Source organism: Magallana gigas, chromosome 4 (assembly GCF_963853765.1).
Source record: "Magallana gigas chromosome 4, xbMagGiga1.1, whole genome shotgun sequence".
In the NCBI taxonomy this organism is placed as follows: domain Eukaryota; kingdom Metazoa; phylum Mollusca; class Bivalvia; order Ostreida; family Ostreidae; genus Magallana; species Magallana gigas.
The window spans coordinates 24,458,362-24,472,699 of record NC_088856.1 but is presented as its reverse complement, the minus strand read 5'-3'; the positions used below and the strand labels follow the sequence as shown (position 1 = coordinate 24,472,699).

At 34.5% G+C, this 14,338-nt stretch overlaps 3 protein-coding genes across 3 annotated transcripts in view; 2 read left to right on the top strand and 1 right to left on the bottom strand.

Moving 5' to 3' along the window:
- LOC105345323 (4-hydroxybenzoate polyprenyltransferase, mitochondrial) overlaps positions 1 to 14,338 on the top strand; it is a 281,500-nt gene that overhangs the window by 95,490 nt on the left and 171,672 nt on the right. The window lies entirely within an intron of this gene.
- LOC105348889 (uncharacterized) overlaps positions 1 to 14,338 on the top strand; it is a 38,597-nt gene that overhangs the window by 15,914 nt on the left and 8,345 nt on the right. The window lies entirely within an intron of this gene.
- Positions 1,076 to 4,168, bottom strand: LOC136275028 (uncharacterized). The gene has a single exon (XM_066083281.1). The coding sequence runs from the start codon at positions 4,166 to 4,168 to the stop codon at positions 1,076 to 1,078; it is 3,093 nt and encodes a 1,030-aa protein (XP_065939353.1).

Sequence of the window (14,338 nt, the reverse complement as noted above, 5' to 3'; positions counted from 1 at the left end):
TCAAATTTCAAGGTGTAATTAGTTGGACCATAATTAAAATTTTACAAATTTGTTTGGTGGAGTATTTTTATTTGATAACACCTTTAAAATGATTTAATGATTAAGAATACTGGATTAATCATTTATTAGGTACAAAATGTGATTCTTATTGATCAAAGACCTTAATAAAATTAGACTGAGAAACCTGGAAAGATTTGATGCTCATTAGATATGATTGTTAGCTTCGTTTTTCATAGAAACAAGAAACCACATGCAGGACGGCATGTCTATCTTTGAGTTAAAAAATGCTACAAATTTTTAAATTTACCAAAAAGGAGCAATTCTTAGCATCAGTGATGATTATTTGAAAAATGTGTAAGAAATGACTTAATTGAGGAAATTGCCACAGGTTGCATATTATTAGGCAAAATATATTAACCTTAATGGTTTATATTATAATCAAAAGATAGTGGGAGGGTATACATGTTAGGATATTTCTAAGTGATGTGATGCTTTTTTCAAGATAATTTCATGTAAATGTATGTAGTATTGAATAATGTTTTTTAGTAAAGGAATTTGAACAACAAATGACCGTTAAAAGATTAAGTAAATATCTTTTAATGATGGAGAGCCCGATAATTGTGATATAGATCGATAGAGAATAGTGGAAATGGTAGGTTCATTTAAATGGCCATATTTTTCTTAAAACTGAATGGATTGGCAAAATGAAGCATACCTTTTCTCAGAATTGAATAAGCTTTCTAATTTTAAGGCAAGATATGTTTTCATAGAATGTTAATACAAATGTGATTATGTTACAGCTCAATGTTTATATTTTGGTAAGTTTTAGAGAGAAATTAAGCACGTCAGCCATGAAATTCATGTATGAGATACTGACTTTCCTTGAATCACTGTAGTTTTTAGAGTAATACTAATTCAGGGATTTTAAAAATCATATCTATTTACGTGCATTTTTATTAAATGAAATTTATTAATAGGTTGATAAACGTTTTTTCATAATCGATAAAATGGAAACTTGAAATGCTGTACTGATTTTCATTGATTGGTTTTTTATCATTATTTCTAGGACTGATATTTAATCAGCAGATTGTAATGAGTTTTTTTCTGGGTATAGGGTGATCAGCAAACCCTCATGATAGCTGTAGTAGGTTGGCATTTTTTGAACTTTCGCCTGTACATTTGGTGACACATAAACGTGGTCTAATATTGTTCCTCCTTCAGTTGTGTAGAAATGTACCAATTGTGTCATATCAAGTTTCTCCATTAAATTTTGGATAGGACCATGCAAATTTGCATCTTCGTTAAAATCTCCGAGACAAACTATGTGCCTATGATTTGAGGAATATGTTTCTAATACTCTTTGCAGCTGAAGTAAAAAGTTTGAAACATTCACACAACTGGATCGATAGACAGTGATAATAATGATATCATCTTTTGTTATGTGTACTGCAATTCCCTCAATATTTTTTTCTGGGAAGGAAATGATGGTTTTCCTTGGTCCAGTTTGTTTCAAATACACACCAACCCCTCCACCTTTTGCGAAACGCATATGTATCATCTCATCATTGTTACATTCATATGCAAGTCCTCTAGATGCATGGTGAAACTGAAAATTATTCATTTCAAAATTACTGACGATATGATTTGCTTTTAGCCATGTTTCTGTTAGGCATATAACATCAGCAGTTTTAGTCCTAATATCTCTCTGGAGGTCAGCAAAATGTTTTGGAAGACTTTGTATGTTAAGAAGGAGAATTGATAGATTTTGCGCAGAACCAGCGGAGCAATCTGAAAAGGTTATATTTGCCATTTGTTGTAAAGCTTCTTTCACTTCTGGGTCAGCATATATTTTTTTCTGTAATCCTTGTAGGTCATTGGTGTCAATAAACAATCCGTCTTGAGATGTAACTCTACTTAGAGCAACATATCCTTGGCCAGGTGAAAATGCTCGATCTATATTGACAACTACTTTGTCGACTGTCATACCCTGCACTTTATGCGCTGTGCAAGCCCATGATAAACGCAATGGAAATTGGTGTCGAATAGTAGTTTTTGTTTTTCGTTCAACTACTTCCTCTTGGACTCTTTCGATCATGACAATGTTTCCTTGATTCGTTCTTTTTCCAGATTTTTTTCCAACAGATATGTTGTCAAATATTACTCCCACAGCCATTATAGTGTTGGAGTTATTTCCTTGGCCAAATTGAAAGTTAGATACATGCCCCATTACTCCATTTACCAGCCCATCATCTACTTTGCAGTTTCGTGTTAGCATTACTCTTGCGTCAATGGCCAGCAATAATGTACTGGGCAATCCTTCAGTCTTATAGCTAATGGGTTTTTTCCTCAGATTCAGTTTCCCGGTAGAGGAATCTTTTGTGAAGTCTTTGGCATCAATTTCCACAAGATTTACACATCGTTTTTTTAACATTGTAAGATTAAACGAGTTTACTTCATCATTTGTTGCATAAATGTGAAGGGCATCTTCTGGTCCTTCTCTAACACATTGAGACAACATAGATTTGGTTTGGTCAGTTAAAGGTTGATTTCGTTCTCTAGTTCGCAGTAAGTTCAATGTAGCTGCAAAAGACATGTCTTTCTTTTGTCTCATCACTTCTGTTAACTCCACTTTCCTGAAATTTTCTACCCAAAAATCTTCAGGGTATGTGGGATTGTCTTTGTATAACCTTTCATCTTTGCGTTGTTTTACTGGCGGAAGTTGGTAAAAATCACCAACAGCAATAACGGACACTCCTCCAAATGGTTCTCTTTTTTTCTTGATTTGAACAAGTCTTTCATGAATGTAATATAACAGTCGTTTGTAAACCATCGAAACTTCGTCAATTATAAGAATTTGTAGCTCGGAAAGTTGTAATCTTATTTCACTCAAACTTTGTTCTTTTAATGGTTCATATGGTAGTGTCATAAATTTTGGCAAAGAAAACAAATGATGGAGTGTATTTCCTCCGATATTGAACGCAGCCGTGCCAGTGAATGCAGCTAAGAGCACAGTTACACTTTCTGGAGATAACATTTGTTTTTCAAGCAAACGGGATGCCTCATAATGTATAGCTTTAATTAAATGGCTTTTACCTGTCCCAGCTCCACCGGTTATAAACAATTGTAGCGGATTAGGATTCTGTCCTAAACTTTTCATTAGGCACCATTCACGCACATGATAAAATAATTGGATCTGCGTTTTGTTTAAGGTTTGTAAGACCGGCAATATCTCATCTCTTGAATTAATTCTCTGTTCAACTCTTAATGGAACATCAGCATTAGTGGTTTCCTGCATGTCTGGGATTGTTTCTATCAATTGTTCATTACAGTCATCATATTGGCCTCTTTCTCTTTGGAATTTCTGCCTCATTGACTCTGTTTCTGGGCAAAGGTTTGCCCAAGCATCTTCTGGTTCTCCTATGTTTTCAAATGTTTCCATTGCTTCATCTATTACTTTTTCGTTTTGTGCAAATCGTGCATGGTTTTGATCAACAATAGATTTTACTGATCTGATCTGCTTTTCTACCATAAATTTGATGTGGCCTTGTTCATAAAATGTCTCGAAAAGTTCATACGGTGGTGGTTTTAAATGAGAACCATTTCGATATGGTAGAAACAATTGAAGAAGAGATTGATAGTACTTCTCGGTCATCTTTTCAGCATTAAACCTTGGGTATCTAATAATGGCTGGTTGTGTTCTTGTTCTTTTTTGAATATAACCCTTTTCATTTTGTAATTTGAAGACGTTTTCATTCGCAGTCTTTGGAATCTGTGATTTTGCAAGAACTCTAAATTCTGAGCAGAATTCTGCCAGACACATGGTCTCAAAATCGTGTTTGTCTGGTCGATTTTCATATCTCTCAACTATATTTGTCATCCAAATGTCATTTTCATCATGATCTTCGTCTCCATCTGTATCTTCTGTCTTTTTATTTCTTTTAATCTGAGAGAGAGGTTTAGTCAATCTGGTAGGATTTTCACCCACTGGAACAAATACAACTTTCCTGGAACATTCTTTCATTCTTAAGTTACAGACTCTGTAAACAGCCTCTTGTGCGCTTACTTCCCTATGATTTAGGTAAGCTGATCCAATTTTTTTCAATGTGTCTCGTGCACTGGCATTTCCTTCCTCAGCTTCAAGTTTTGTTTGTTTCAATATCATACCCATTTCCCTTTCAGACTTTGATATGTATGAAATCATATACACGATGCAACTAAATGGATCTGTAACAAACTGAATATCCATATTTGCATTCCAGCATTTCAGGAGACATGGATTATATTGATTCGTCCATAGTTCATCAAGTTTTCTTTGAAGAACAACTGAATGTTTCATTGTCAAGATTTTATGTGCTTTTTCATACTGATCTTGTGATACGTTTACTCCCTCCAAAACGTCCTTAAATGTTTTTGATTCATTTTCTTCATTTATCACTTCATTCCAAATACGTTCAAGAATTTCTTTTGCAGCTACTTTTTGTTCTTTCAATTCAACTGAGTCAGTTTCATCTCCCTCTTGTGTTTCGTTTGGAGAAGTAATGAAAGTGCGAGCAGAAGGGGGTCGTGGAAAATTGAATCTACAATTTGTGCCTTTTTTCCTGCATGATTTCGAATGTTTTTTGCTGTGTTGTTGCACTGCCAATACAATGTCTCTTAATTCAGGATCTTCATGTTCTGCAGGCAAAGCACATGATACATACTTATCTATAAATTTGCATACAGCTTCTTCGCCATCCTGGTCAAGTTTTGGAGCATTTTCTACCCAATATAAACAATGCATGTGTGGAGACCCTCTTTGTTGGAATTCTACTCTTTGAAAGTAATCTGCAACTTTTCCAATGGGTTCAACAGGTGAAAGAATTACATCTGTCTGAAAGACATGAAATCTGTGTTCAAACATTCTTGCAACAGTAACAGGATTACTTTTTAGCACCTCATTTTTCTCTGACCAGTCTAACAAACACGGATCTCTGTTATCATTTTTTTGTCGTAAAATTGTTATAATTGCATCATTCCATCTATATTCAGCTGCTGAGAAAGAACAGAACCATGTTGGGATTCCCAATTGACGAAGCATTGCAAAAAGATCCTTTTGGGCAGATGACCAATATGCTGGTGTTCCACGAATTGGCTGCATAAACCTTAAAGCTTCGTTGTTTTTCATGAGCCTTGCAAGAATATCAGGGTCCTGAACCATTTGAGAATCTATAACCTTGTTGCATCCCATTGCTTTGATTGATTTCCTCACTGATATTTGTGTTTTCTCTATTACTTGATTAAGATCAGACATATACTGACTAAAGAATATAAAAGTGCTGTCCTTTGCAAATCTGTCATCAGCATTCATTAGTCTGTTGTTGAAATATCTTGATAAAGATATCTTTATATCCCTTTGATCATTCCATGAAAACTGACCACTCGGGAAAAGGTATGGAAATGTTTTAGCTTCATTTCCGGGTTCCTGCAACATTCTCACTGGATTATTTCCTTCACCAGGGGCAATGCTATAGATATCGTCAAAATAGTGGTCAAGAACTTCCTGCGCAATATCCACAGGTTGCAAACATGTATCAATCGCATTTTCCTGTGGTTCCTCAACAGTTACATCATTTTCTTGTAGAAGTTCTTCATTGTGATCACTGATTTCACTCCAGTCTGTATTGATTGTAACATGCTCATACCATTGATTGTTCTTTTTCAAAAAGTCTAATGCTGTCAGTATGTGATTAGGATTGACAAACTGATACTCATAGTATCCCTTATAATTCAACTTTCTTTTTAACTTTACACGGAGCAGTAAATCTTCGTTCTCCTTTGAAGGTAAAGCTGTGACTTTTTTTAAGTTGGAAGGAACGCACACTACTTGTCCATGAATGTTTTTTTGACCACCATGTGGAAGAGCCATGACCTTCATGAAAGGAATGTGTAAAGAAATCAAGTGTTTCTCAAGGTTATTTAACCTTTCTAGTTCTACTGGGATATCCTCAAGTGTAAGTCTATTAATCTCACTCTCTGGTGGAATATTGCCAGCCAAGATCTTTCTGTGGCACGTATAGCAAATCCATAAATTTGATTTCACACAATTTTGCGGACAGGAAGTTGTGCAATTATGACGGTATTTTTGTTGTATGCATAAATTTGCCACTTTTGCTGCATTTTCATTTTTTATATACATAGATTGTTCACATCTTTGAACTTGATTTTGAAATAGAAGTCGGTTACAACAACAGCATGTATAGTCAATGCCCTCTTTTGTTTTCTCCTTAAAGATTCTCACAACTTCATCCTCTTTTGTACATTTTTCCTTTCTTATTTGTCTACTATGCCTAACAGCTGTTTTCTTCATGTTTTTTGTCTCTGAACTAGATTCATAACGCCTCTGGCTATAAGTTTTGACAGCTGATCTGAATAGTTCATCTTTGTTATATCTTTCTGCAGCAGCTTTGAGCTTCTTTTCCCTGAAATCATTATTTTCCTTGTATCTTTGAATGCTTGCTTTGTTAATGAGCATCTTGTAATTGGTATCTGTGGCATACTTTTCCTTACTTCTGAGTTTAGTATTTGCTCTGTATTCAGTGTTGTTCTTATATCTCTGAACATTTTCTAATTTGACCTTTTCTTTATGCTTTTTATCTTGTGTATACCTTTGTAATCCTCTTTTCCTGTCCTTTTCCCTGCTTTCTTTATCAGTTTTATACTTGCGTTTGCTCCTCAATTTGACATCTTCTTTATGTTTTTGATTTTCTGCGTATTTGCGTACACTTCTTGCCTTTACATGTTCTCTGTGCATCTCATTTGAAGCATATTTATCAATGCTGGCTTTTTGTTTTTTAGCTCTCTGAACAGTGTCTCCATAAAGATTCCTGCTTCGAAATTTAGCATTTTTTTGGTATTGCATGTCTTTGTGGTATCTGTCTGCATTGTTTAATTTTACTTTAGTTCGATATTCATCATCATGTTTGTAGCGGTTAAGTGCTTTCTCAAGTTTGTTTTGTCTGAAGGTTGCACTTTCCCGGTATTTTTTTCTTAAAGATTGTTTTCTTTTATCATCTCTCTTGATTTGCTTCTTTCTTTGCAATTGTTTGTTACTTTGATATTTTGCTGCACAATTCTTGGGAACTGGTCTTGAGTCTTGTGAATTTAAATTTATTGGACTTTCTCTGCATGGGTTTTCTGCAACATTTAGAACCACATTGTAATGATTTTGGCCAACATGATCCAAATAAATTGCACCAAGATTGTTTTTTGGCAAAACTGTGTTTACTATCTGTCCAGAATACCTTAACCAATGACCCTCTGAGAATGTGTAAATATCAACTTTCAAAAGATGAGCCATTGCCAAAATCTCGACCTCTGTTGCCCATACACCATCTTGTGACATTGATGAAGATGCAATGTAATTTTCAACGGACTGTTGATCATTCCTTAAAATTTTTTTGAATAACTCTTTATTTTCCAAAATATGTGCACACACAGCATTACGCATGATATTGTGAAAATCTTCAGTATTTGTCAACGCATATGATATTGCTCTGAAATAGCAGTTGCCATCTCTTAAAATTTCTTTATGGCAAATTGGTTCTCCAAGGTTTTGTTCATGACACTGCGACAGTTGATTATCTGTATTGTGCAAAAAAGGGACGTTTAGAGATTTACAAAGCGTCGTTTTTTCTTTATTGTTTAGAAGTAGGAATCTATATTGTTCATGTGTTTCAGAAACAAATACCAAATCATCATTATTTGTCAAATTTTGAGTTCCATTGTCGTTTCCCTTATCTTCGGGAATGTTTAAAATATTGGTCATTTTGCAGTGAACTCCAGTCAAATTACACTCTACATTTGAGGAATACCCCATTGAAAGAGCAAGGCCAGTAAGATGCAAAAATAGTTGGTCAATAGTATCAAATAAAACTCGTGTGCTTTTGCCGTTTGTAGAAAACAATCCCTCTATTGTTCTTGAATGAGAATCAAAACTAAAGAATCCATTCTTTGTTTTGCCAATGAGTAAAGTGTTCCCACCAAAACAAACAAAACAACCATCAGTATTTTCTAGAGTATAGTGAGTGTTTGTTGCAATGGTAAAGCATCAAATTCTGTGAAATTAATATGTTGATCTGGCAAAATAACACTTGTCTTTGGCTCATTCGAGAGAAATTCAAATGAACGATCATAACATTCAAAATTCTGTGGCAGCTCTTCTACAAGCAAATATCTATCATTAATGGATGAGCTTCTTTGCATAAATGAATACAATTCATCGCCTGTTATTAAGATTCTGTTCATGTCTTGCGCTGACCAAAACTTAGTATTCTTTAACTTGTGATAAGAAAGAGCTGATAAACAGTTTGCAACACATTGAGTTCCTGCGTTCTCCTCGAACAAATAATCAGCTTGATGGAATGAGCCCTGAACAGAACGATATAATTCATAGATACCTGTACATGTTGAACTTTGATGACTCAAACTTGCGTCTTTCTCAATTTTGTCTTTTTTGTTTTCTGCTAGTTTATGTGACAAGTCATTTTTATCATAATAAAATCTCATTGTTATATTTTCATACTCTGTTTCATTTTGTTTCATATATTGCATAGTATTTCCTTTTGATTCCTTTTTATTTTCCTCAAAATATCCCTCATCTTTTAATTTCCTGCTGGTCCCTTCATCCATGGAGGTTTCCAGCTGCGCCTGACCTGCTGGTCCAGACACGTGCACGGTGTCTGGTCCAGGTGCCCTCGGTGGAGCACAAACCCACGGTGGGGAGTCAGGGGACGGTGCCGTGCCTCCGTCTTGGGCACACAGACGACTTCCCAGAGGAGATGGCAACCTCTGGGCAGGTGGATGCATTTTCACTCTAGGCGAGGCCTGCATCCTGGCCAGGGGTTTTTCCTCTTTAGGTAGGCACCCCATAGAACCTGACCCCAGAACATTGCTGGGAGGAGCTGAGACAGCTCCAGAGACTACTTCTGGTAAAATATCAGGCTCTACCAATGCTGCAGAGTTAAGTCGTTGTTTTCTCTTTCTCAACCGGTCTTTTTCACGCTGGTATTTTGCAGACAATGCCTTTCTCTTTGGCATCTAAAAAAAATTCATGAAATGAATGAAAATAGAAATCTCATTGTTATGGACATTATTTAGAAATACAATTTGTATTTTTATTTAGGAGCATTGGCAATGTTCATGGCGTTTGGACAGAAAAGAAGGTACAGTTTCCTTCAAAATTTGCCTTAAATTTCACAAGTTATTAAAATCTCATGAAAATGCACGTATACCATCTTGAACACATGTGCATATAAAGTACCAAGTTATACACTTTTACTCTGTTTTGAAAATGAATAATGTGTTCAACATTTCTTCCTTTTCCTAAGATGTAGAGGAAAATAATGAAAAATGGCATATATCTCATAGTTTTTTGAAGTGGAAAATGTGTAAGCAGCTGTCGTCCTCAACTAAATTAATATATTTAATGTGATATCACATGATAAAGTGATAACGTAAGTTTCATCATGGGCGACGGTTGTGGACAAACTGTTCTGTTCAAAAGATCACAGAGGAAATGGCGTCTTCTGCTCAGTTTTAAGAAAATTACGGGAAAATGCACTGTTTATGATGTCATAATTACACTTGTGAAAGTCTTTCTAGGTAACAATTTATATCTTAATTTATGGGTATTCTTATGAAAATAATTGTAACATTTTAATTTTTTGTGATATTTTTAAAAATCAGTTTAAACCAGGGCAAAATATGACTGAAATTTTTATGTGTCTGTATCGACAACAACAGACTACAGTCCCTTTTTCCATCCTTATAATATTTACAAAATATTAATCGCAGTAATTAATATTCGAGAGGGCCAGTTTGCTGAAGAGTGAAAAATGTTCTTATAGATTAAATGATACACAATATTGTCAATTGATTTTATATTTTACTGAAATTGAAATATAGGGCCAATATATACAAAAAATTGTGAACCTCAATTTGCCGTACGTTTCCTATTTTAGAGTGGAATATTTAGACTGAAATAAATAGGATTATTGTAACGATTGGCCCGACGGCCTTAATGGTCACCTGAGTACCATAGCCCACACACAAACTTGTCGAGGAGTCTCATTTTTACATTTAATTAAGTTTCATTCTGGTGTATAAAAATTATAGTATTGAAACAATGACCACTCCCTGCCTGAAATCTTTCAACCTTTAATTATTATCTTTTGAAAAAAGATCATATTAGAGTGCATGACCAAATATTGAAAAGGGAAAATGCTCTGATAGAAAATAATTTTCCCCATATTTGTTAATTTTCAAGATAGGATTTAAGTGTATATCTTTTCATGGATAAACTAATATGAGGTGGCTAGTAAACATGTTTTATCTAAAACAATCTCCAATCCCTCATCCTAAAGGGCAGACAGAAACTCTCCCTGTGGGAAATTAAACAAAAAAAAACCCACTCTTCTTCATACAACATCCAGAGATACTCGCTAATCCTATTCCGGCTTTAGTATTAATCAGTGGTTCACCATCTGGTTTTTATACCAAAATCATTTTACATGTACTGTTTATCAATCAGTTTGGTTAGCCAATTATTAAGGTCTTCCGTTTCCAACGGAAGACCTTATAGTTTTCGTACTGTTTCTTATTAAGGTCTTCCGTTTCCAACGGAAGACCTTATTGTTTTTCTTAGGTTTCTTTTTCCCTATTATTATTATTATTTTTTTTTTTCTTACCGATTTTGTGCACGCGATATCTCGGAAACGGCTCAACTGATTTACGTCAAATTTTCAGTTCTGATAGGTATTGATCTGAACCTTGTTGGAAATTTTTTTTGTTTATGACGTCACTTCCTGTCTTGAGATATCGTGGATTTAACTGTTTTTATAGGGGTATTTTGTACAGAGAACTCCTCTTTTACCATTTAAGATATGATGTTGAACTTTTCAGGGCTGATAGACGAAAGATTGAAATAGTGTCTAATGGTCATTAATCATCTTTATGTCAAAGAGCACCGAAGCTCGCCCGAGCTTGAAAATTAAGATTAAAAAGGCGTCGTGATTTTTCTTGGTTTTCTTTGAATATCTCTTTTCTCGAAAGCATTTTGTTAAAACAAGTAGAACAAAAAAACTTACTTAAATCAAGAGCTTTCATTTGAGATCAAGAAAAAGGGGCTGACCCTTCAAAGAAGGGGCTGAGGGGGCTCTAAAGTCTTTTAATGATAACTTTTTACCGTGAAATATTTTGTGATGCTTTATAGAAGCAATTATGTTTATTCTTAGGTCATTAACCTAATCATGGCAATCATTTACTCCTATGTTACGTAATTAGGGATTTTAAGGGGCCAGAAGTCCAAAACTTTGATGCTCAATATCTCAAAATGAAGAAACATTTGGATAAGCAATATTGAACAAAAGATGCTCAAAATATTGAGCTTAACAATCTGAAACCATAATTTCCTTGTTATGCGGTCCCTAAAAGGAGTTACAGGGTCGGCCCCTAAAACGACCCTCTCCAGATATCTTGAGAACGGTACAAAATTTGTAAACACTTATTGAACAAAATGTGTTTGAATTGACAAGAGCTTTCATTTGAAATCATATAAAAGGGGCTGGCCCTTCAAATTAGGGGCTGAGGGGGCTCTAAAGTCTTTAAATGATAACTTTTTACTGTTAAATATTTTGTGATGCTTTATAGAAGCCATTATGTTTATTCTTAGGTCATTAACCTAATCATGGCAATCATTTACTCCAATGTTACGTAATTAGGGATTTTAAGGGGCCAGAAGTCCAAAACTTTGATGCTCAATATCTCAAAATGAAGAAACATTTGGATAAGCAATATTGAACAAAAGATGCTCAAAATATTAAGCTTAACAATAATCAACTATAATTTCATTGTTATGCGGTCCCTAAAAGGAGTTACAGGGTTGGCCCTAACACGACCCTCTCAAGATATCTCGAGAACGTACAAAATTTGTAATTACTTGTTGAACAAAAAGTGTTTGAATTGACAAGAGCTTTCATTTGAAATCATGAAAAAGGGGCTGGCCCTTCTAATACGGGGGTGAGGGGGCTCTAAAGTCTTTAAATGATAACTTTTTACTGTTAAATATTTTTTGATACGTTATAGAAGCAATTATGTTCATTCTAATGTTATGTACATGTACATGGCGATCATTTACTCCAATGTTACGTAATTAGGGAGTTTAAGGGGCCAGAAGTCTAAAGCTTTGATGCTCAATATCTCAAAATGGAGGAAAACTTTGGAAAGCAATATTTAACAAAAGATGCTCAAAATATTGAGCTTAACAATGTACAACCATATATTGTTTTTATCTGGACACTAAAAGGAGTTTTAGGACCGGATATCAAAACGATTTTTCCCAGATATCTCAAAAACGGTAACCAATTTCTAAATACTTATTAGTGGTACACAAAAATACCTTTTGACTAAAATGAATGAAAAGGAGCTGATCCCTCAAGTAAGGGACACCAAAGTGATAAATAGTCTTTCACCCATTACTCATAGATCCCGCCTCCTTTTCCGGATACGTTTCGTTGATGAAGGTCAAGAGTAAGGTTATTCCATATTCTAAAAATCGGACGGAAGACCTCCTCGTTGCTCGCAACGAGATCGTGTCTAGTTATTATTATTTTTTTCCCAAAATTTTGTGCACGCGATATCTCAAAAACTATTCGGCCGATTTCGACCATTTTTTCACAGATGATTGCCAGTGGTCATAATTCTAGAATTTTTTTGAAATTTTGAAATCGGCACTTCCGGTTCCGATTTACGGCAGATTTTGTCAGTTTTTACGACCCATTTTGTGCAGACATAAACTCAGAGACTATCAGAGATAGGAATATGAAATTTTCAGGATAGGTAGACCATAAATTAAAGTTGTGCACAATGTAGTTTTTTAGCGCCAGTGGCGCCATTTCTATGAGCTCGCCTAGGCTCGAAAATTGGGTACGAATTTCGAATCAAACTTTTCATACGTTTTGATCTGTATCTTTTTATGAGTTGATATTTTGTTAAAACATATATAACAAAAGTGGTAGATAATCAAAAGTCCTTTCCAACAAAATCAAGAAAAAGGGGCTGGCCCCTTAAATTAGGGGCCAAGACACTCATAAACTCTATTACAAATAACTTCAAAACGATTAAGATTTTGTAATGCATTACAGAAGCAAAGTTGTTGACCGTAACAATATCTGTCAGGCAAGATCGTTGCTACGCCCATTTATTACGTAATTAGAGATTTTTAGGGGCCAAAGTACTAAAACTTTGATACAATTTATCTAGAAAAATAGACATATTTTGTTAAGCATTGTTGAAGAGAAAATGCTTGCATTGATGACTTTAATCGATTCCATTAATCAAAACACCAATGGCTGTCCCCATTAAGGATCTAGAGGGCTGGCCCCTAAAATATTCAATCATTTGTATCTAAAAAATGAACAACAATTCTAGATAAGTGTAAGAACAAAAAATGTTAGTATTCGTGAAACCGTTCAAATGAACTCAAGAAAATAAGACTGGCCCCTTAAATTAGGGACCAAGATACTCGTAAAGTCTATTACAAATAACTTAAAAACGATAAAGATTTTGTAATGCATTATAGAAACAAAACGGTTGGTCGTAACAATATCACTTTGTAAAACGAATTTCTAAACCAATTAATAACGTAATTAGGGATTTTAGGGGACTAAAATCTTAAACCTTAAATGTGCTGTATGTGAAAAGCAAAACTCTGTTAAGCATTTCAAGGGATATTGACAATCGTATGCATTATCTGAAAGGGAGTGGTTGAGGGGGAAATTTGAAATTTCATTTATATTTAAATCGTATCGTTTAAAATTGAACGGAAGACCTACTCGTTACTCGTAACGAGATCGTATCTAGTTACTATACTATTAACAAGTCTATTTGTTTATTTACTAAGTTCATAAAGTGTAACAGTTTTTGTTTCCAACAATAAAAAATAAAAAAAAAAACTCTTTTGATTATACAACTTCTTAATTACATAAAACTTAATGATTAAAAATAGAATTATGGCAAGGCAAGGGAAAATAACTCCTTTATGAAGAAGCAAGGAAAGAAAACACCTTTAACTTTCACAATTTCTTAACTTTGATAGACAGATTCATTCTGTCTCTTTTCTAAATATCTGAATTAACTTTTTTTTTTCATTGAAATTCCTGAGCAGAATAATATAAAAAGACAAATATACATCCCCCCCCCCCAGCCTTAAACCTTGCCTTACATGTATGTGATATGAAATATTCTTAGATGACGGCTCAATGTTTTTTTTTCCTTATTATGCAGTCAGTTTTTATTCTGTGTC